This window comes from Eptatretus burgeri, chromosome 1 (genome assembly GCF_056783735.1).
Source record: "Eptatretus burgeri isolate ZD-2024b chromosome 1, Ebu_testis_v1, whole genome shotgun sequence".
Classification (NCBI taxonomy): Eukaryota; Metazoa; Chordata; class Myxini; order Myxiniformes; family Myxinidae; genus Eptatretus; species Eptatretus burgeri.
This window is the reverse complement of record NC_140961.1, coordinates 130,975,492-130,998,488: the sequence shown is the minus strand read 5'-3', so window position 1 is coordinate 130,998,488 and position 22,997 is coordinate 130,975,492. Positions and strand designations below refer to the sequence as shown.

The 22,997-nt window shown below is 41.9% G+C and overlaps 1 protein-coding gene across 5 annotated transcripts in view; it reads right to left on the bottom strand.

Moving 5' to 3' along the window:
- Positions 1–22,997, bottom strand: part of DNAH10 (dynein axonemal heavy chain 10) — a 494,970-nt gene that overhangs the window by 438,734 nt on the left and 33,239 nt on the right. For all 5 annotated transcript variants that reach the window (XM_085898117.1, XM_085898134.1, XM_085898126.1 and 2 more), the window contains exons 5-6: positions 19,691–19,916; positions 5,064–5,218 (exon numbers count right to left, since the gene is read on the bottom strand). In XM_085898117.1, the coding sequence (XP_085754243.1) occupies positions 5,064–5,218; positions 19,691–19,916 (381 nt within the window). The remainder of the gene's footprint in view (positions 1–5,063; positions 5,219–19,690; positions 19,917–22,997) is intronic.

Genomic DNA, 22,997 nt, shown 5'->3' with positions numbered 1-22,997 from the left:
CTCCGCGGGCCTCGCTGGCATTGCCTGGAATGGGGTGGGAATGGGGCCCCCTTCTCACACTCTCTCAGCGCGGGGGGAAACAGGAGGGGGGTTGTTGATGCTCGGGGGAATGAGGATATCTCGCTGGCTTGGGTCCCGCGACGAGCGACTCCACCGCGACCTCGGTCGCGTTACCGGCCTCCCCTCTCCGCAGCTCCCCGACTCTGACACGAGCGCCCTCTCGACTGCCTTCGCCGCCGCCACAACTCTCCAACTCTCCACTCTTCTCAACTCCGTCCAACTGCGATTCAGAAACTCAACTCTTTCCAACTCAACTGCCAACTATTCCCAACTCAACTGCCTTTCTGGCGAGCGAACGCGGCCCTTTATAGCCCCCGGGGCTTCGCTCCTTCACCTTCGACCCTTCACCTCTGGCTGGCTCCCCATTGGACAGAGGAAAAGTGGGCGTGAATGATTTTTGATCCGCGAATCTGCATATAGCGATTATACTCCGACGCACCTGGAGGCGGGGCCAAATCGCCGCACGCTCGCTGATAGGACGGAACAGAAGTGGGCGTGAATCGTTCTTGATCCGATTTCTTCGGAAAGGTTGGTGTTTTTGCACCCGCTACTCGGTGCGCGCCCTGTACGAGTCCAGAATCGGTGCCCACAAGCGGCGCGGGAATGGCGGTGATGCGATGGTTGCGAGAGCGAGATGTGACGGCAAGGGTCGTGGCTGTTGGTGTGAAGCGGCGTTGCGGTTGGTGGTTGTTGTGTGATGGCTGTTGAGACGTGGTTGGTGGTGGTTGTGGTGGTAGTAATGGCGGCTGGTCCAAAATAAAGATAGTAAAAGAAAAATCCTGAAGGGTCGCAGCCCGAATGAATGACATTTATTCCCTCTAAACAACGGATTTGGACTAACTACACATTTACACATTACAGAGATACCTCACCTACGGGACCTGAATGGTGGTTTGCGAATTTTGTCAACCACAACAATATGATGTCAACAGTGCTGACTCAACAGTTATAGTTCTTTTCTCCATTTTTTTTTGGGGGGGGGGGCGTTGGAAATCACTTAAAACATATAGAAATGCAGAAAAAAGAAATCGAAATTTTGTTGAAAAATGCAAAAAAAAAGAAATCGAAATTTTGTTGAAAAAAAAGTTGCAAAAATTTTTTTTTTCTCTAACAATTTTTTTTGGGGGGGGGGGTGGTTGGAAATCACTCAAGATATGTAGAAATGCAAAAAAGAAGAAATCGAAATTTTGTTGAAAAAAAGTTTGCAAAACATTTTTTTTCTCGAACAATTTCTTTTTTTTTGGGGGGGGGGGGGGTTGGAAATCACTTAAAACATGTAGAAATGCAAAAAAAAAAAATTCTCGAACAATTTTTTTTTGGGGGGGGGGACAAAGTCCAAAATCTAATGGCATGATCCTTGGACCATACCTAACCCCCCCCCCCCCGACCAAGTTTTGTCGAAATCCGTCGAGGAGTTTGTCCGTAATACTGTTCACAAACAAACAAACAAGCAGTCATAGACTGGTACGAAATCGTCAACTTGACCTCTGACGTTGTCGAATAAAAGCTGTCTCCAGAGAAGGTAGCGACGCAAACCAGAAGTTTCTACGATGATTCTGCACCAAACCATCAAAAATCGAATGTTTTGGATGTTTGACCTCAATGTGACCTTGACCTTTGACCGATTTTGCCCAAAATCTAATCAGCGCTAGCCACCACCATCCTGAATCACGTGGTGTAATTTGACATTGGTGGCTTCTTCCGTTCTCAAGTTATCATTTTTTGGATGTTTGACCTCACTGTGACCTTGACCTTTGACCGATTTTGACCAAAACCTAATCAGCGCAAGCCATCACCCTCCTGAATCACCTGGTGTAATTTGACATTGGTAGCTTCTTCTGTTATCGAGTTATCTGTACCAAACCATCAAAAATCGAATATTTGACCTCACTGTGACCTTGACCTTTGACCGATTTTGAGAAAAATCCAATCAGCACTAGCCATCACTCTCCTGAATCACATGGTGTAATTTGACATTGGTAGCTCCTTCCGTTCTCGAGTTATCGTGCCTACAAACAAACAAACAAACAAGCAGTCATAGACTGGTACTTACGAAATCGTCAACTTGACCTCTGACCTTGTCTAATAAAAGGTGTCTCGAGAGAAGGTAGCGAAGCAAACCAGAAGTTTCTACGATGATTCTGTACCAAACCATCAAAAATATAATGTTTTGGATGTTTGACCTCACTGTCACCTTGACCTTTGACCAATTTTGACCAAAATCGAATCAGCGCTAGCCACCACCCTCCTGAATCACGTGGTGTAATTTGACATTGGTAGCTTCTTCCGTTCTCGAGTTATCATTTTTTGGATGTTTGACCTCACTGTGACCTTGACCTTCGACCGATTTTGACCAAAATCTCATCAGCACTAGCCATCACCCTCCTGAATCACGTGCTGTAATTTGACATTGGTAGATACTTCCGTTCGCGAGTTATCTGTACCAAACCATCAAAAATCGAATATTTAACCTCACTGTAACCTTGACCTTTGACCGATTTTGACCAAAATCTAATCAGCACTAGCCATCACCCTCCTGAATAATGTGGTGTAATTTGACATTGGAAGCTTCTTCCGTTCTCGAGTTATCATTTTTTGGATGTTTGACCTCACTGTGACCTTGACCTTTGACCGATTTTGACCAAAATCTAATCAGTACTAGCGATCAGCCTCCTGAATCACCTTGTGTAATTTGACATTGGTAGCTTCTTCCGTTCTCGAGTTATCTGTACCAAACCATCAAAAATCGAATATTTGACCTCACCGTGACCTTGACCTTTGACCGATTTTGACCAAAATCTAATCAGCACTCGCCATCACCCTCCTGAATCACGTGGTGTAATTTGACATTGGTAGCTTCTTCCGTTCTCGAGTTATCGTGCCTACAAACAAACAAACAAACAAACAAGCAGTCATAGACTGGTACTTACGAAATCGTCAACTTGACCTATGACCTTTTCTAATAAAAGCTGTCTCTCGAGAAGGTAGAGACGCAAACTAGAAGTTTCTATGATGATTCTGTACCAAACCATCAAAAATCGAATGTTTTGGATGTTTGACCTCACCGTGACCTTGTCCTTTGACCGATTTTGACCAAAATCTAATCAGTGCTAGCGACAACTCTCCTGAATCACGTGGTGTAATTTGATATTGGTAGCTTCTTCTGTTCTCGAGTTATCTGTACCAAACCATCAAAAATCGGATATTTGACCTCACTGTGACCTTGATCTTTGACCGATTTCGACCAAAATCTAATCAGCACTTGCCATCACCCTCCTGAATCCCGTCGTGTAATTTGACATTGGTAGCTTCTTCCGTTCTCGAGTTATCGTGCCTACAAACAAACAAACAAACAAATAAACCAATGTCACCGCAGGGTGACCCGTATCTTGCCAAAAGGTGACCACGTGTGACTTCTTTAAGGTCACACTGAGGTGAACAGAGCTGCTATCCACCAGGAGCGACTCCTTGAGGAATATCTGCCAACGAGAGATTCCGATGAGAATCGTTCTACAGAGTAACCATGAAAAATATGCTTTTGCCTCATAACGTCACCAAATGACGTCATAATGTCTGAAGCTTGACATATCTAGAAAGCACTCATCGAGGTGTTCAATTTGAGGTACTACACGATATGGTTGCTAAAACTTGAAAATTTGACCTTGGGGTCAAATATGTTTGACCTGAGGTGCTAACCATGAAGGTCAAGGCCAATTGCCACCAAAAATTAATCAGCTGAGCACCAGACCATGAACTATATTCCCATGAAGTTTGAAGACGATCCGATCAAAATTACTCAAAAAATAAGGGTTTCGTCGACTCCCCTGATTTGCGCCAAAGTGACCTTGACCTTTGACCTTGACCTTCAAAATTTTGTGCACTGAAAGGGACCTCTATAGGTCTCTGATATGCGAAGTTACAAAAATTTCCGATGATAACTGTGCTCTGCAGAATTTTTTATACGTGATTACAGACAAAAAAAAATAAAAAATACAAGCTGACTAACATATCTTGCAAAACTTCGTTTTGGCAAGATAACAAACAAACAAACAAACAGAAACGGAAGGCATCAATATACTTACGAAATCTTTAGATTTCCTAAGTGACAAACACACAAACAAACAGAAACGGAAGTCATCAATATACTTAAGAAATCTTTAGATTTCGTAAGTAACAAACAAATAAACAGAAAGGGGTGAAAACAGTAACCTCCGATCTTCGATGGCGGAGGTTAATTATAATTGCAGCTGATTTTGGAACTTCAGGTGGATATACCCACGTAAAATCAATTTCTGTCTCAAGGACTCTAGTTATGACGGATGAATTGAGTATGTAAAAGTTAATAGTAAAAGCTGCAAACTTTAACTCTGTGAGCACTGTTGACGTCAAATTGAATGAATAGGATATCAGGTTCACTTGAGTGACCTAGCAGTATTGGCGGCGGAGGTTTTGCACTCTACCGAGTGCTCCCCATCTAGTTCAGAGTCTGTGTCTGTTAATAAATTAATTCATTTATTGATAAACACAGTCTCTTAATTAATAAATTCACAAGCCCCTAAAAAACAAGGAAATAGTGGGTAAAACGTTTATTGGTGAATTAAGAGACTGTGTACACCTTGTCTTACCATCATTTTGCCACACCGTTTGCATATAACTGATATCCCCAGAGGTCAAAATTGTTATTAATCCTGGTTTATAACCGGTGTGGTGCGAGATAACATCGGAGTAGAGATTAACATTACCGTTCGCTGCCGTTTCGAGGATCGATAGCCACAGTTCAGCTATCCTTGGAGCTTGCCTCGAGCATGGTCAGTATCCACTTCGATAGCAGTTGTGGTTATTGAGTGGTTGCTTTTTCCATGCCAAAGTATTCCATCTCATTGCTATCCATGAGATGAATATACTTCTCTGCTGTACTCGTTGTATAACAAGCAGAAACAACACTTCATTTAAGCACTTAACAGGAAGTAAGAAACCTCCACCAACTACAGGATGAGTCTTACCTGTGGCTTAGCCTTTAACTGTTTCTGTAATACAGAGGAGAGCTGCATCTCCCAATCTGCGCCAACATCCTCCACATGACTGATGCTTCGTGGGTCCTGGGCTAAATCACAAGTTGTCTTTCCCAGGTCCACATCTGGGAGATCTAGCATGTTTCCTGTTATAGGATAAAAGAGTTTGTGTAAATTTACTACCAAGCACACTCATCTTTACCTTAATGAACAGCTTTTGACTGATTAAGAAGCAGCAGTGGCTTTCTATTTACAAATCCTCTGCATTCTCATTAATTAATTCTCTCTTCACTAAGATATTAATGCTCTACTCTCAGTGATCCATTCTCATTTTATAATTTATTACTTGAGAAATTGGAGATTCACAAGTATATTGGTTGGTCTGGTCTGCTATTACTTGGCAAAAACTTTTTTTTGCCAAGTATGTTGATTGTTTCGTGAGTTTGTTGGTTTGTTACTTACGAAATCTAAAGATTTCGTAAGTATGTTGATGACTTCCGTTTCTGTTTGTTTGTTTGTTTGTATGTTTGTTTGTTTGTTTGTAGGCACGATAACTCGAGAACAGAAGATGCTACCAATGTCAAATTACACCACGTGATTCAGGAGGGTGATGGCAAGTGCTGATTAGATTTTGGTCAAAATCGGTCAAAGGTCACAGTGAAGTCAAATATTCGATTTTTGATGGTTTGGTACAGATAACTCGAGAACGGAAGAAGCTACCAATGTCAAATTACACCACGTGATTCAGGAGGGTGATGACTAGTGCTGATTAGATTTTGGTCAAAATCGGTCAAAGGTCAAGGTCACAGTGAGGTCAAACATCCAAAACATTCGATTTTTGATGGTTTGCAACAGAAACAACGTAGAAACTTCTGGTTTGCGTCGCGACCTTCTCGAGAGACAGCTTTTATTAGAAAAGGTCAGAGGTCAAGTTGACGATTTCGTAAGTACCAGTCTATGACTGCTTGTTACTTACGAAATCTAAAGATTTCGTAAGTATATTGATGTCTTCCGTTTCTGTTTGTTTGTTTGTTACTTACGAAATCTAAAGATTTCGGAAGTATATTGATGACTTCCGTTTCTGTTTGTTTGTTTGTTTGTTTGTTTGTTTGTTTGTTTGTTCGTTTGTATGTTTCTTTGTTTGTAGGCACGATAACTCGAGAATGGAAGAAGCTACCAATGTCAAATTACACCACATGATTCAGGAGGATGATGGCTAGTGCTGATTAGATTTTGGTCAAAATCGGTAAAAGGTCAGGGTCACAGTGAGGTCAAACATCCAAAACATTAGATTTTTGATGGTTTGGTATAGAATCATCGTAGAAACTTCTGGTTTGCGTCGCTACCTTCTCGAGAGACATCTTTTATTAGACAAGGTCAGAGGTCAAGTTGACGATTTCGTAAGTACCAGTCTATGACTGCTTGTTTGTTTGTTTGTTTGAAGGCACGATAACTCGAGAATGGAAGAAGCTACCAATGTCAAATTACACCACGTGATTCAGGAGGGTGATGGCTAGTGCTGATTAGATTTTGGTCAAAATCGTTCAAAGGTCAAGGTCACAGTGAGGTCAAATATTCGATTTTTGATGGTTTGGTGCAGATAACTCGAGAACGGAAGAAGCTACCAATGTCAAATTACACCACGTGATTCAGGAGGGTGATGGCTAGTGCTGATTAGATTTTGGTCAAAATCGGTCAAAGGTCAAGGTCACAATGAGGTCAAACATTCGATTTTTGATGGTTTGGAACAGAATCATAGTAGAAACTTCTGGTTTGCGTCGCTACCTTCTCCAGAGACAGCTTTTATTTGACTAGGTCAGAGGTCAAGTTGACGATTTCGTAAGTACCAGTCTATGACTGCTTGTTTGTTTGTTTGTTTGTATGTTTGTTTGTTTGTTTGTAGGCACGATAACTCGAGAACGGAAGTAGCTACCAATGTCAAATTACACCACGTGATTCAGGAGGGTGATGGCTTGTGCTGATTAGATTTTGGTCAAATCGGTCAAAGGTCAAGGTCACGGTGAGGTCAAACATCCAAACCATTCGATTTTTGATGGTTTGGTACAGAATCATCGTAGATACTTCTAGTTTGTGTCGCTACCTTCTCGAGAGACAGCTTTTATTAGACAAGGTCAGAGGTCAAGTTGACGATTTCGTAAGTACCAGTCTATGACTGCTTGTTTGTTTGTTTGTTTGTTTGCATGTTTGTTTGTTTGTTTGTTTGTAGGCACGATAACTCAAGAACGGAAGAAGCTACCAATGTCAAATTACACCACGTGATTCAGGAGGGTGATGGCTAGTGCTGATTAGATTCTGGTTAAAATCCGTCAAAGGTCAAGGTCACAGTGAGGTAAAACATCCAAAAAATGATAACTCGAGAACAGAAGAAGCTACCAATGTCAAATTACACCACATGCTTCAGGAGCGTGGTGTCTAGCGCTGATTAGATTTTGGTCAACATCTGTCAAAGGTCAAGGTCACAGTGAGGTCAAACATCCAAAACATTCGATTTTTGATGGTTTGGTACAGAATCATCGTAGAAACTTCTGGTTTGCGTCGCTACCCTCTCTCGAGAGACATCTTTTATTCGACAAGGTCAGAGGTCGAGTTGACGCTTTCGTAAGTACCAGTCCATGACTGCTTGTTACTCATGAAATCTAAGGATTTCGTAAGTATATTGATGCCTTCCGTTTCTGTTTGTTTGTTTGTTTGTTGGCATGATAACTCGAGAACGGAAGAAGCTACCAATGTCAAGTTACACCCCGTGATTCAGGAGGGTGATGGCTAGTGCTGATTAGATTTTGGTCAAAATCGGTCAAAGGTCAAGGTCACGGTGAGGTCAAAAATTCGATTTTTGATGGTTTGGTACAGATAACTCGAGAACAGAAGAAGCTACCAATGTCAAATTACACCACGTGATTCAGGAGGCTGATGGCTCGTGCTGATTAGATTTTGGTCAAAATCGGTCAAAAGTCAAGGTCACAGTGAGGTCAAACATCCAAAAAATTATAACTCGAGAACGGAAGAAGGTTCCAATGTCAAATTACACCACGTGATTCAGGAGGCTGATCGCTAGTGCTGATTAGATTTTGGTCAAAATCGATCAAAGTTCAAGGTCACGGTGAGGTCAAATATTAGATTTTTGATGGTTTGGTACAGATAACTCGAGAACGGAAGAAGCTAGCAATGTCAAATTACACCACGTGATTCAGGAGGCTGATGGCTAGTGCTGATTAGATTTTGGTCAAAATCGATCAAAGGTCAAGGTCACAGTGAGGTCAAACATCCAAAAAATGATAACTCAAGAACGGAAGAAGCTTCCCATATCAAATTACACAAGGTGATTCAGGAGGGTGGTCGCTAGCGCTGATTAGATTTTGGTCAAGATCGGTCAAAGGTCAAGGTCACAGTGAGGTCAAACATCCAAAACATTCGATTTTTGATGGTTTGGTACAGAATCATCGAAGAAACTTCTGGTTTGCGTTGCTACCTTCTCAAGAGACAGCTTTTATTAGACAAGGTCAGAGGTCAAGTTGACGATTTCGTAAGTACCAGTCTATGACTGCTTGTTTGTTTGTTTGTTTGTAGGCACGATAACTCGAGAACGGAAGAAGCTACCAATGTCAAATTACACCACGTGATTCAGGAGGGTGATGGCTAGTGCTGATTAGATTTTGGTCAAAATCGGTCAAAGGTCAAGGTCACAGTGAAGTCAAAAATTCAATTTTTGATGGTTTAGTACAGAATCATGGTAGAAACTTCTGGTTTGCGTCGCTACCTTCTCCAGAGACAGCTTTTATTAGACAAAGTCAGAGGTCAAGTTGACGATTTTGTAAGTACCAGTCGATGACTGCTTGTTTGTTTGTTTGTTTGTGAACAGTATTACGGAAAAACTCCTCAACGGATTTCGACACCAGCCCTCACCCTCCTGAATCACGTGGTGTAATTTTACATTGGTAGCTCCTTCTGTTCTTGAGTTATCGTGCCTACAAACAAACAAACAAGCAGTCATAGAATGGTACTAACGAAATCATCAACTTGACCTCTGACCTTGTCGAATAAAAGCTGTCTCTCGAGAAGGTAGCGACACAAACCAGAAGTTTCTACGATGATTCTGTATCAAACCATCAAAAATTATAACGTCGACCGAAGCAAAAATCTCCATTTCTCCACGCAATTATACCTTAACGTACCTCAACGACGCGTCTGCTCGAGCGCACTGCATCATGGGACGACCCGTGACGCGTCGAGTGAAATATTTTTGTACAATCTTAAAACGTGTCCAAAACATCCGATTTTTACCAGAATTTCTAAAGCCGAGTTTTAAGCGTCCTAAGCGATCGCAAAAACCGAAGACAAAATGAAAATCGAAGCTAAAATGAACTCGTAACGTGGACCGAAGCAAAAATACTCCATTTCTCCACGTGAATTTACGGAATTATGTTTGACCTCACTGTGACCTTGACCTTTGACCGATTTTAACCAAAATATAATCAGCACTAGCCATCACCCTCCTGAATCACGTGGTGTAATTTGACATTGGTAGCTTCTTCCGTTCTCGAGTTATCGTGCCTACAAACAAACAAACAAACAAGCAGTCAGAGAATGGTACTTACGAAATCGTCAACTTGACCTCTGACCTTGTCTAATAAAAGCTGTCTCTCGAGAAGGTAGCGACGCAAACTAGAGGTTTCTCTGATAATTCTCTACCAAACCATCAAAAATCGAATGTTTTGGATGTTTGACCTCACCGTGACCTTGACCTTTGACCGATTTTGACCAAAATCTAATCAGTGCGAGCCACCACCCTCCTGAATCACGAGGTGTAATTTGACATGGGTCGCTTCTTCCATTTTCGAGTTATCATTTTTAGGATGTTTGACCTCACTGTGACCTTGACCTTCGACTAATTTTGACCAAAATCTCATCAGCACTAGCCATCACCCTCCTGAATCAAGTGGTGTAACTTGACATTGGTAGCTTCTTCCGTTCGAGTTATCTGTTCCAAACCATCAAAAAACGGATATTTGACCTCACTGTGACCTTGACCTTTGACCGATTTCGACCAAAATCAAATCAGCACTTGCCATCACCCTTCTGAATCACGTGCTGTAATTTGACATTGGTAGCTTCTTCCGTTCTCGAGTTATCGTGCCTACAAACAAACAAACAAACAAACATACAAACAAACAAGCAAACAAACAGAAACGGAAGTCATCAATATACTTACGAAATCTTTAGATTTCGTAAGTAACAAATAAACGAACAGAAACGGAAGGCATCAATATACTTACGAAATCTTTAGATTTGGTAAGTAACAAACAAACAAGCAGTCATAGACTGGTACTTACGAAATCGTCAACTTGACCTCTGACTTTGTCTTATGAAAGCTGTCTCTGGAGAAGGTAGTGACGCAAACCAGAAGTTTCTACCATGATTCTGTACCAAACCATCAAAAATTGAATTTTTGACCTCACTGTGACCTTGACCTTTGACCGATTTTGACCAAAATCTAATCAGCACCAGCCATCACCGTCCTGAATCACGTGGTGTAATTTGACATTGGTCGCTTCTTCCGTTCTCGAGTTATCATTTTTTGGATGTTTGACCTCACTGTGACCTTGACCTTTGACCGATTTTGACCAAAATCTAAACAGCACCAGCCATCACCCTCCTGAATCACGTGATGTAATCTGGCATTGGTAGTTTCTTCCGTTCTCGAGTTATCTGCACCAAACCATCAAAAATCGAATATTTGACCTCACTGTGACCTTGACCTTTGACCGATTTTAACCAAAATATAATCAGCACTAGCCATCACCCTCCTGAATCACGTGGTGTAATTTGACATTGGTAGCTTCTTCCGTTCAAGTTATCGTGCCTACAAACAAACAAACAAACAAACAGAAACGGAAGTCATCAATATACTTACGAAATCTTTAGATTTCGTAAGTAACAAACAAACAAGCAGTCATAGACTGGTACTTACGAAATCATCAACTTGACCTCTGACTTTGTCTTATGAAAGCTGTCTCTGGAGAAGGTAGTGACGCAAACCAGAAGTTTCTACCATGATTCTGTACCAAACCATCAAAAATTGAATTTTTGACCTCACTGTGACCTTGACCTTTGACCGATTTTGACCAAAATCTAATCAGCACCAGCCATCATCCTCCTGAATCACGTGGTGTAATTTGACATTGGTCGCTTCTTCCGTTCTCGAGTTATCATTTTTTGGATGTTTGACCTCACTGTGACCTTGACCTTTGACCGATTTTGACCAAAATCTAAACAGCACCAGCCATCACCCTCCTGAATCACGTGGTGTAATCTGACATTGGTAGTTTCTTCCGTTCTCGAGTTATCTGCACCAAACCATCAAAAATCGAATATTTGACCCTACTGTGACCTTGACCTTTGACCCATTTTAACCAAAATATAATCAGCACTAGCCATCACCCTCCTGAATCACGTGGTGTAATTTGACATTGGTAGCTTCTTCCGTTCTCGAGTTATCGTGCCGACAAACAAACAAACAAACAAACAGAAACGGAAGTCATCAATATACTTACGAAATCTTTAGATTTCGTAAGTAACAAGCAGTCATAGACTGGTACTTACGAAATCGTCAACTTGACCTCTGACCTTGTCTAATAAAAGATGTCTCTTGAGAAGGTAGCGACACAAACCAGAAGTTTATACAATGATTCTGTACCAAACCATCAAAAATCGAATGTTTTGGATGTTTGACCTCACTGTGACCTTGACCTTTGACCGATTTTGACCAAAATCTAATCAGCGCTAGCCACCACCCTCCTGAATCATGTGGTGTAATTTGACATCGGAAGCTTCTTCCGTTCTCGAGTTATCATTTTTTGGATGTTTGACCTCACTGTGACCTTGACCTTTGACCGATTTTGACCAAAATCTAAGCAGCACTAGCCATCAGCCTCCTGAATCACATGGTGTAATTTGACATTGGTAGCTTCTTCCGTTCTCGAGTTATCTGTACCATCCATCAAAAATCGAATATTTGCCCTCACCGTGACCTTGACCTTTGACCGATTGTGACCAAAATATAATCAGCACTAGCCATCACCCTCCTGAATCACATGGTGTAATTTGACATTGGTAGCTTCTTCCGTTCTCGAGTTATCGTGCCTACAAACAAACACAAACAAACTAACAAACAAACAAACAAACAAACAAACAAACAGAAACGGAAGGCATCAATATACTTACGAAATCTTTAGATTTCTTAAGTAACAAGCAGTCATAGACTGATACTTACGAAATCGTCAACTTGACCTCTGACCTTGTCTAATAAAAGCTGTCTCGAGAGAGGGTTGCGACGCAAACCAGAAGTTTCTACGATGATTCTGTACCAAACCATCAAAAATCGAATGTTTTGGATGTTTGACCTCACTGTGACCTTGACCTTTGACTAATTTTGACCAAAGTCTAATCAGCGCTAGGCACCACCCTCCTAAATCACGTGGTGTAATTTGACATTGGTAGCTTCTTCCGTTCTCGAGTTATCATTTTTTGGATGTTTGACCTCACTGTGACCTTGACCTTTAACCGATTTTGACCAAAATCTAATCAGCACTAGCCATCACCCTCCTGAATCACGTGGTGTAATTTGACATTGGTAGCTTCTTCTGTTCTCGAGTTATCTGTACCAAACCATCAAAAATCGAATATTTGACCTCACTGTGACCTTGACCTTTGACCGATTTTGACCAAAATCTAATCAGCACTAGCCATCACCCTCCTGAATCACGTGGTGTAATTTGACATTGGTAGCTTCTTCCGTTCTCGATTTATCGTGCCTACAAACAAACAAACAAACACACAAGCAAACACACAAACAAGCACACAAACAAACAGAAACGGAAGTCATCAATATACTTACGAAATCTTTTGATTTCGTAAGTAACAAACAAATAAACAGAAAGGGGTGAAAACAGTAACCTCCGATCTTCGATGGCAGAGGTTAATTATAATTGCGGCTGATTTTGGAACTTCAGGTGGATATACCCATGTAAAATCAATTTCTGTCTCAAGGAATCTAGTTATGACGAATGAATTGAGTATGTAAAAGTTAAAAGTAAAAGGGAAAGTTGCAAACTTTAACTCTGTGAGCACTGTTGACGTCAAATTGAATGAATAGGATATCAGGTTCAATTCAGTGACCTAGCAGTATTGGCGGCGGAGGTTTTGCACTCTACCGAGTGCTCCCCCTCTAGTTTTCTGCAATGTAATGCACAATCTCCAGGCACCCTGAGGGTGGTACTCAAGAGGTCCTGAGTTCAAGCCCCGTTGGGCCACTGAATAAATACACCAGGAGGTTGACTCAGCCTGTCATCCTTCCGAGGTAGGCGAAATGAGTACCAGTATACTGGGCCGGTGTATACCCCGGTTAAAATAGGTGTACCTTATCCCTGTGTCGTAAGAGGCGACCAGGGTTGCGTCAGGAAGGGCATCCGGCGTAAAACGTGCCAAATCACTATGCGGATCATACGGATGATCCGCTGTGGCGACCCCTCACGGGAGCAGCCGAAAGAAGAAGAAGAGAGAGAGATAGATATATATATATATATATATATATATATATATATATATATATATATATATATATATATATATATATATATATTCAGTGGCCCAACGGGGCTTGAGGTTGAACAGAAATTGCATATTGGGTCAATGAATTGGTTCACCAATCAAAACCTCGAAGCATATTGTTTTTGAGGTTAAATGCTCAAAGGATCAAAGGTCAAGGTCACAAAAAATCATCAATTTTCATCCTTTAACTTCAAATTTGAACAGGATTTGCATATTGGGTCACAGACCTGATTCACCAAATATCAGAACATTCGGTTTAGCCTTTTTTTCACATGTCAATGGTTTCCATGACAACAATTTCACCTCATTATAATCAAATGGCCTTTGTGTGAATTTATTACCACCATATCTCAATAAATTTTCAAAATATCAAATTGAAAATTACACAGCTTATTTGTATTTATGTATAGTATCTTCTTCTCTCTTCTTCTTCTTCTTCTTCAGTCAGCTGCTCCCATTAGGGGTCGCCACAGCGGATCAACCGTCTCCATTTCGCTCTCTCCTCGACATCTTCCATTGACACTCCAACCGCCCGCATGTCCGCCCTCACCGCATCCATGAAGCTCTTCTTTGGCTTTCCTCTTCTCCTCCTGCCTGGCGGCTCCATCTTCAGCATTCTTCTCCCGATATTCTCCGCTTCCCTCCTGTGCACATGTCCAACCATCTCAATCTCGCCTCTTTCACTTTGTCTCCAAACCGTCCTACCTGCGTTGTCCCTCTAATATACTCATTCCTTATCCTGTCCATCCTCGTCACTCCCAACGAGAATCGCAGCATCTTTAACTCTGCCACCTCCAGCTCCGCTTCCTGTCTTTTTGTTAGCGCCACCGCCTCAAAACCATACAACATAGCTGGTCTCACTACCGTCTAATATACTTTCCCCTTCACTCTTGCAGATACCCTTCTGTCACAAATAACTCCTGCAACTCTTCTCCACCCACTCCATCCTGCCTGCACTCTCTTTTTCACTTCACTACCACACTCTCCGTTGCTTTGGACAGTTGATCCCAAGTATTTAAACCCATCCACCTTCCCAACCTCAACTCCTTGCAACCGCACCATACCACCACCCTCCCTCTCATTTACGCACATGTACTCCGTCTTACTCTTACTATCATTCCCCTTTTCTCCAGTGCGTACCTCCACCTCTCGAGGCTCGCCTCAGCCTGCTCCCTACTCTCTCTACAGATCATGATGTCATCCGCGAATATCATAGTCCTTGGAGACTCCAGTCTGATCTCGTCCGTAAACCTGTCCATCACCATTACAAACAGGAAAGGGCTCAGCGTTGATCCTTGGTGCAATCCCACTTTTACCTTAAACCGGTCCGTCATTCCTTCCGCACACCTCACCGCTGTCACACTGTCCTCATACATATCCTGCACGATCCTCACATACTTCTTCACCACTCCCGACTTCCTCATACAATGCCACAACTCCTCTCTTGTCACCCTATCATAAGCTTTCTTTAAATCCACAAACACACAATGTAACTCCTTCTGGCCTTCCCTATACTTCTCAATCAACATTCTCAAAGCAAACATCGCATCAGTGGTGCTCTTTCCTGGCATAAACCCATATTGCTGCTCACAAATCGTCACCTCTCCTCTCAACCTAGCTTCCACTACTCTTTCCCACAACTTCCTGGTATGGCTTAACAACTTTATCCCTCTGTAATTTCCACAGCTCTGCACATCACCCTTGTTCTTGAAAATCAGAACCAGTACACTTGATCTCCACTCCTCCGGCATTCTCTCACTTTCCAAGATTTTATTAAACAATCTGGTTAACAACCCCACTGCCATCTCTGCTAAGCACTTCCATGCCTCCACTGGTATATCATCTGGGCCAACCGCCTTTCCACTTTTCATCCTCTTCATCGCAGTCCTCACTTTATCCTTACTGATCCACCCCACTTCCTGATTCACTATCTCCACCTCTTCCAACCTTCTCTCTCTCATTTTCTTCATTCATCAGCTCCTCATAGTGCTCCATCCACCTTCTCAACACACTCTCCCCGCTCGTCAGCACATTCCCATTTGCGTCCTTTATCACCCTAACCTGCAGCACATCCTTCCCAGCTCGGTCCCTCTGTCTTGCCAATCGGTATAAATCCTTTTCCCCTTCCTTTGTATCCAACTTCTCATACAGCTCGTCATATGCCTTTTTCTTAGCCTTTGCCACCTCTCTTTGCCTTTCGCCGCCACTCCTTGTACTCCTGCCTACTTTCTTCATCTCTCTGACTGTCCCACTTCTTTTTCGCCAACCCCTTCTTCCTTATACTTTCCTGTACTTCCTCGTTCCACCACCAAGTCTCCTTATCTTCCTTCCTCTGTCCAGATGTCACACCCAGTATCTTCCTAGCTATCTCCCTCACCACTTCTGCTGTAGTTGCCCAATCATCCCACCCATCTTTACCACCTTCCATGCAACACGCACGTCACTCCCAAGGTTTAAATTCCACGCAACAGTCTTCCTCCTTCAGCTTCCACCATCTGGTCCTTGGTTCAGCCCTCACTCTCTTCCTCAACCTCACCTCCAAAATCATCCTTCAGACCACCAATCGATGCTGTCGAGCTACACTCTCCCCTGCCACCACCTGACAGTCTCTATTCTCTTTCAGGTTGCATCTCCTGCTTAAGATGTAATCCACCTGTGTGCACTTTCCTCCACTCTTGTATGTCACCCTGTGTTCCTCTTTCTTCTTGAAATACGTATTTACCACTGCCATTTCTATTCTTTTTGCAAACTCTACCACCATTTGCCCTTCCACATTTCTCTTGTTGAGACCGTACCTACCCATCACCTCCTCATCCTCTTTATTCCCTTCCCCAACATGCCCATTGAAATCTGCTCCAATCACCACTGTTTCATCCTTGGATACACTCTCCACCACTTCATCTAACTCACTCCAGAAATCTTCTTTATACTCCATCTCACACCCCATATGCGGGGCATATGCACTGATGCATTCATCATCACCCCTTCAATTTCCAACTTCACACTCATCACTCGGTTGGACACTCTCCTTACCTCCAATACCCTCTTGACATAATCTTCCTTCAGGATTACCCCAACACCATTTCTTCTCCCATCCACACCTTGGTAGAACAGTTTGAAACCACCTCCAATGCTCCTCGTCTTGCTCCCCATCCACTTGGTCTCTTGTACACACAGTATGTCCACCTTTCTTCTCTCCATCATATCAGCCAACTCTCGCCCTTTGCCAGTCATCGTCCCAACATTCAGAGTTCCAACTCTCACCTCCACACTTCTACTCTTCCCCCTCTCCCACTGCCTCCGGACTCGCCTTCCCCGTTTCCTTCTCCTCCTTCGCCCAGCAGTAGCACAATTTCCACTGGTACCCTGCTGACCACCGGTAACGGTGGCGGTCGTTGGTAATCCAGGCCTTGACCGATCCGGTATGGAAATTCGTTTTTGTCCGCATAATGATTTGGCATAGGTTTTTACGCCGGATGCCCTTCCTGATGCAACCCTGGTCGCCTCTTACGACACACAGGGATATGGTACACCTATTCTAACCGGAGTATACAACGGGCCCAGTACACTGGTACTCGTTTCGCCGACCTCGGAAGGATGACAGGCTGAGTTAACCCCCTGGTCTTATACGACTTGATATATATTTACATACACATACATACATGCAGTATATATATATATAATATATATATATATATATATATATATATATATATATATATATATATATATATATATATATATATATATATATATATATATATATATATATATATATATATATATATATATATATATATATATATATATATATATATATATATATATATATATATATATATATATATATATATATATGAGCCTGGTGTTGGCGCAGTGGTTAGGGCAGCGGCTTGGGATCCAAGAGGTCCTGAGTTCAAGCCCCGTTGGACCACTGAATAAATACACCAGGGGGTTGACTCAGCCTGTCATCCTTCCGAGGTCGGCGAAATGAGTACCAGTATACTGGGCCGGTGTATACCCCGGTTAAAATAGGTGTACCTTATCCCTGTGTCGTAAGAGGCGACCAGGGTTGCGTCAGGAAGGGCATCCGGCGTAAAACGTGCCAAATCACTATGCGGATCATACGGATGATCCGCTGTGGCGACCCCTCACGGGAGCAGCCGAAAGAAGAAGATATATATATATATATATATATATATATATATATATATATATATATATATATATATATATTTATATATATATTTATTCAGTGGCCCAACGGGGCTTGAACTCAGGACCTTTTGGGTACCAAGCCGCTGCCCTAACCACTGCGCCAACACCAGGCTGGATTTATGTATAGTATATGTGTATAAAATATGGTCAAATTAGTCAAAGGTCAAGGTCAAGGCCATCCGAAACATGTAAACCCCCATCAGGCCATGACTGGAAAATGTATGAACCAAATTTGTTATGCACAACATTCAGTCATGTAAATCACTTGATAGGTCAAATTTTCGGAATTACCAAATTGCTGTTTCCATGAAAACTATTGTTCATTTGGATTTTGCAAGTATCGAGGTATGCACATCTTTCTTGTTTATTTAGGCCTATTCCTTTTTGTGTACAAACTGTGGGCTCATGGAGGAGGGAGAGTGCAGAAGACAACGCACTGACAATTGGTCAGGAGGGAAACGTGCGCATAACAAGGTTCCGATAAACAAACAGCAGGAGAGAGGAAAAGGAAAGAAACATAACAATGTTCAAGCACAAAGCGAGAGTGTTAATGAGGATGGAAAAGATCATGGGTCGGAATGGTGGGTGGATGACCTGAGTTGGTGGTGCAGTACCAAGTTAAAGCAGTACAAAGAGCGAGATTGAACAGACTGAAGAAGGAGGTTCTACAAGTGGATTGAAAAATTGTGATAGCACTGTAATGCAGGTGTAACTCAGCCATGATAGCATAATCTAATCAGCTTACCTTCACATCATTACAATACTTATACCAAGTTTGACTTTAATCCCTTCAGCCGTTCTTGAGTTATCGCGGTAACAAAAGCCTATCACGGATGGATGGATGCATGAACAGCCGGACGGACAACCCAAAAACATAATGCCTCCAGCAATTTCGTCGGTGGAGGCATAAAAACCCATGGTAAGAGTTCACTTTTCTGTGGTTGATATTTTTGTTTGTAAATCTATCATTTTCTTTTTCCTGAGGGTAATCCGAAATGGTCTGTTTCCTTGTTCGTAACTTTCTCAGTAAAAGGTGATCTTAAGTCCACAATCTTAAGTAAAAGGTGATCTTAAGTTATTTATTGATATGTCTGGGAAATATCAAGTTTCTCATCGTATTTGTTTTCTTTTAGGAATTTAAATAATGGCTTCTCGGACCATAGATGTGACCGTGACAGAAAGTTAAATGAAAGAAGACTGATAAACACTTGTTAAATTCATGAAAACGAACATGAAATTCTCAAATATATTTTTGCAAACAATTATCCGCACTTGGGGAACTGTTCAGTTGTGGATATTGTTATTTCATGTTGGTAAAAAAAAACAGATGTGCAAAATCACAACCACCGCATTCAGGATCTTTAGAAGGAAGGTTTCTATGTTGGTATCAAAAGGTTGTTAGACTGTTGGAATAAGTGCGTTGAAGAGGATGTAGAATATGTAGAATATTGTGAAACGAATAACGTTAGTCAATGCGACTATGTTTGTTATGTATGTGATGGGACGTTTGGGGTGACACTTCTAATGATGTGGGGCCCTTGTAAGAGCTTGTAGTCACATGTACAACAAGGATGTGAAAATAAATCATGTATTTTTAAAAGATCAACAAGGACGTGAAAATAAATCGTGTATTTTTACAAGATCAACAAGGACATTTTAAAAGAAATCATTAACTCCTCATGTTTCTCTGCTCTGCCATCTGCTATATAGCTGTCATTTCCCCCACCCAACTACCTATAGAATAGTGCTGTGTACTTGAGGGGAGAACCCACCTCCTATCTGCTTTTGTGTGTACTGGAGCCCATCATCAAGCTTGTGCATGCACGTTGAGATCTCGATGCTCACGGGTTGCATGATTTCCAGGAACGGTGGTTGGGTGGAGCCATCTTTGAGGCTCGCGGCCTCTGTAATAGCCAGTAACCTTGAGGCCTCGAGGCCAGCATGGTATACCAATGAGTCTGTTACTCCATCCTGGGTTGTCAGTGAGGGAAGTGACACCTAACAACAAAAGTATTCCTGGTAAATAAGTGTAACATGTTGGGGTTTTTTATCAACATTTTAATTTTCAAAAGGAAAAACAAATGATTGAAGTCACCCAAGTTGCCCAAACCGCACGAGCTTGGAGAGCGAAATTGCAGAACTCACTTGTAGTACTGCACAGGAGTTCACGTCACTTTAGTGTCTCCGGTATCTAATTACAACTTCAGCATTTGCGGGTTTTGTCAGATCTGATTCTTCACTGAAGATCGACCTCAAAATCAGATGACCACAAGGCCAGCTATTGAATGAGATATTGTTTGACCTAGCATTTCGAGAGTAATGCACAAGGTACTCATCTCTTCATTTTGTATTAGTTTCATACTCTAAAATGTTCACATTGTAGTGTGTTGAAGTGAGTGACAAATCCCCTGGAGTACATATTGCAGGTAATTTCCCCATACATGTTGTCAATGAGTAAAACGAGGTAACACAGTGGGCAGAGAGCATACCTCATTAAATTCAGGCCAACTATGGTGTGGGAATCAGTGTACAACTGTTATGTGAATTACAGAGATAGCTCGTATTAACAGTCAACGTGTAATTTAGCACAAAATGGTATGTAGAATCTTAACCCGCGATGCCACTGTGAAAGAGTCACATGATCAGAAGGGAACACCATTCTATCTGTCCCATCCCTGTACTATGATCAGAAAGAGCTCACAAACAGAAAAGTACATATACCTCTTTCCCAGGCACAACTGGAGTTCATAAAACACATTAGCCCACTCGAGTCTTGAGAAAAAGGAAATGGGATTTTATTGGATCTGACACATGGGATATTATAGGAAACAGTTTTTTGGAAGAGGAAGAAGAAGAAGAAGAAGAAGAAGAAGAAGAAGAAGAAGAAGAAGAAGAAGAAGAAGAAGAAGAAGAAGAAGAAGAAGAAGAAGAAGAAGAAGAAGAAGAAGAAGAAGAAGAAGAAGAAGAAGAAGAAGAAGAAGAAGAAGAAGAAGAAGAAGAAGAAGAAGAAGAAGAAGAAGAAGAAGAAGAAGAAGAAGAAGAAGAAGAAGAAGAAGAAGAAGAAGAAGAAGAAGAAGAAGAAGAAGAAGAAGAAGAAGAAGAAGAAGAAGAAGAAGAATAATCGCAAAGTTCCCCTGCCCTGGGAGCATGACAAATTTGATTGGTTGAGATGATATAAGATGACGGAATATTTTGCCCAAGTACTGCTAAATTTAAGGTTTTTGGACATGCAAACAAGACAATTTGTGTTCCAGTGTTCATGTATATAATTTAATTGAAATAAAATAAAAGCTTTAAAGATTGTAGCTATAGAAAAAACCCCTTCCTTGAATCTGAAGTTTACTGCCATTGATGCAGCATCTATTATACCACCTTATTTAATACTGTCATGTCCAGGTCAATTAACACTGACTTTGGAGGGATAAGCCAAACTGGTGTTTTACTCCCTCAGACGACGTTCCAAATAAATGGCGGACAACGCACGCGTGGGTCATAGGGAGAAACCTGAGAACATCAGCTCTTGTAAAACAAATGGGTTTATATCTGAACCAAATAAAAGGGGAAGATTGACCTGACGAAAGGAATACGATGGCAGGTTGAGAGGGAAGGAAAGTGTGGTGTAGTCATGCCCGCGGGGAGGGGCGCCTACGACGCCTCAGACGGCGTGCACACCTCATATCCCTCGCCGACCCCCACGGCCACTCCTCCAACCATCACGCCCATCATGCATCATCATCATGCCCCTCCCCGCGGGCATGACTACACCACAGAAAGGAATGCAATAAATAAATTATTATATAAACAAGAATATAAGAAATCTAAAGAAAGTCAAGTGACTGACTCCGGACTCAATCACAGACGGGAAGGGGACAAAACCGGGGGACTCAGCTCTGGTGGTATCGGGGGGTGGGGGGGGTTAAAGGAGCAGCAGGCAGACAAACGAGCACAGGGCAAAGGCAGGCAAACTGGATGATCTCCTTTACTGTTCTCCTCAGAGTCCCCCACTCAGTCTCCTTTTTCTCCTCAGACGAACCTTTTGGACACGCCCTACCACCCGATTAGTTCCTCCCTCTTCTCCCTGGGCAAGGCTCTGTCCCCCTCTAAGTGATCTAAGCTCCTCTCCTTGGGAGGCATATATAACTCACTGGAGGCATTCATAGCTCCGCCCCTCTCTCTTGCAAAGTCTTCCAGCACCCCCCCATAGAGGTTTACCTAGGAATTTTACATGCAATTCCTTTACCATAATCCCTAATTATTACCATGCACCACCCCCTGTATGTTGCACATTCAAACAAGACGATCCTTAAGCTAAGAAGTCTCTACTTATTACATTGAGATTGACTAACTACTCGATCACAGACCATGCTATTCTTATCTATACATTCCTTTCTGCTCTATGGTAATGTCTAACCCCCCACAAATGTAACAATATATTACATTAGTTCTTCATACCTGTTGTTTGTGTCCGATATTATGCCCTTAAAAATGGTAAGTTTCCTGTTTGGAATATTGTGATTGTCTCCGCCGTCCGTCCGTACGTCCGTCTGGCTTACCCTGTAACTCCTCCTACACCTTTTGAAATAGGAACTTGAAACTTTGGGACATAGTAGATATATGTATGGGGAAGTGCACAACACTTTCGGATTTTTGATATGGCCCCAAGGGGCCGGGCCAGAGGGGTTGGGGTCATGGGGGTCGATAAAAAAAAAAACATTTGTCTTATAGCTTTTTTTTTTTAAAGTGGATTTACCATTGTACATGGTAAATTCTTTTATGAAGATCTTACTTATGTGGCCCCCATGAGTGACAAACAGCACATGTTTTACTGTATTTATCTAATTGATTATGAATAATTATAATTAATATTATACATAGTTCATTCCTCTGATTAAATTGATGCACAGTTCTATATTGCTGGACAGTGTTAAATTAATGTTTTATGAAATGTTGACATGCTTGCAATGACTTCTGATTTAGTAAACATAGTAAGTCTTTGGTCATAAAGCACATCAAATAGAAAAGAATAGTCAATCCATTTTGCAAGATAATATTTCACCTGGCGTTAATGGGACAAAGCAG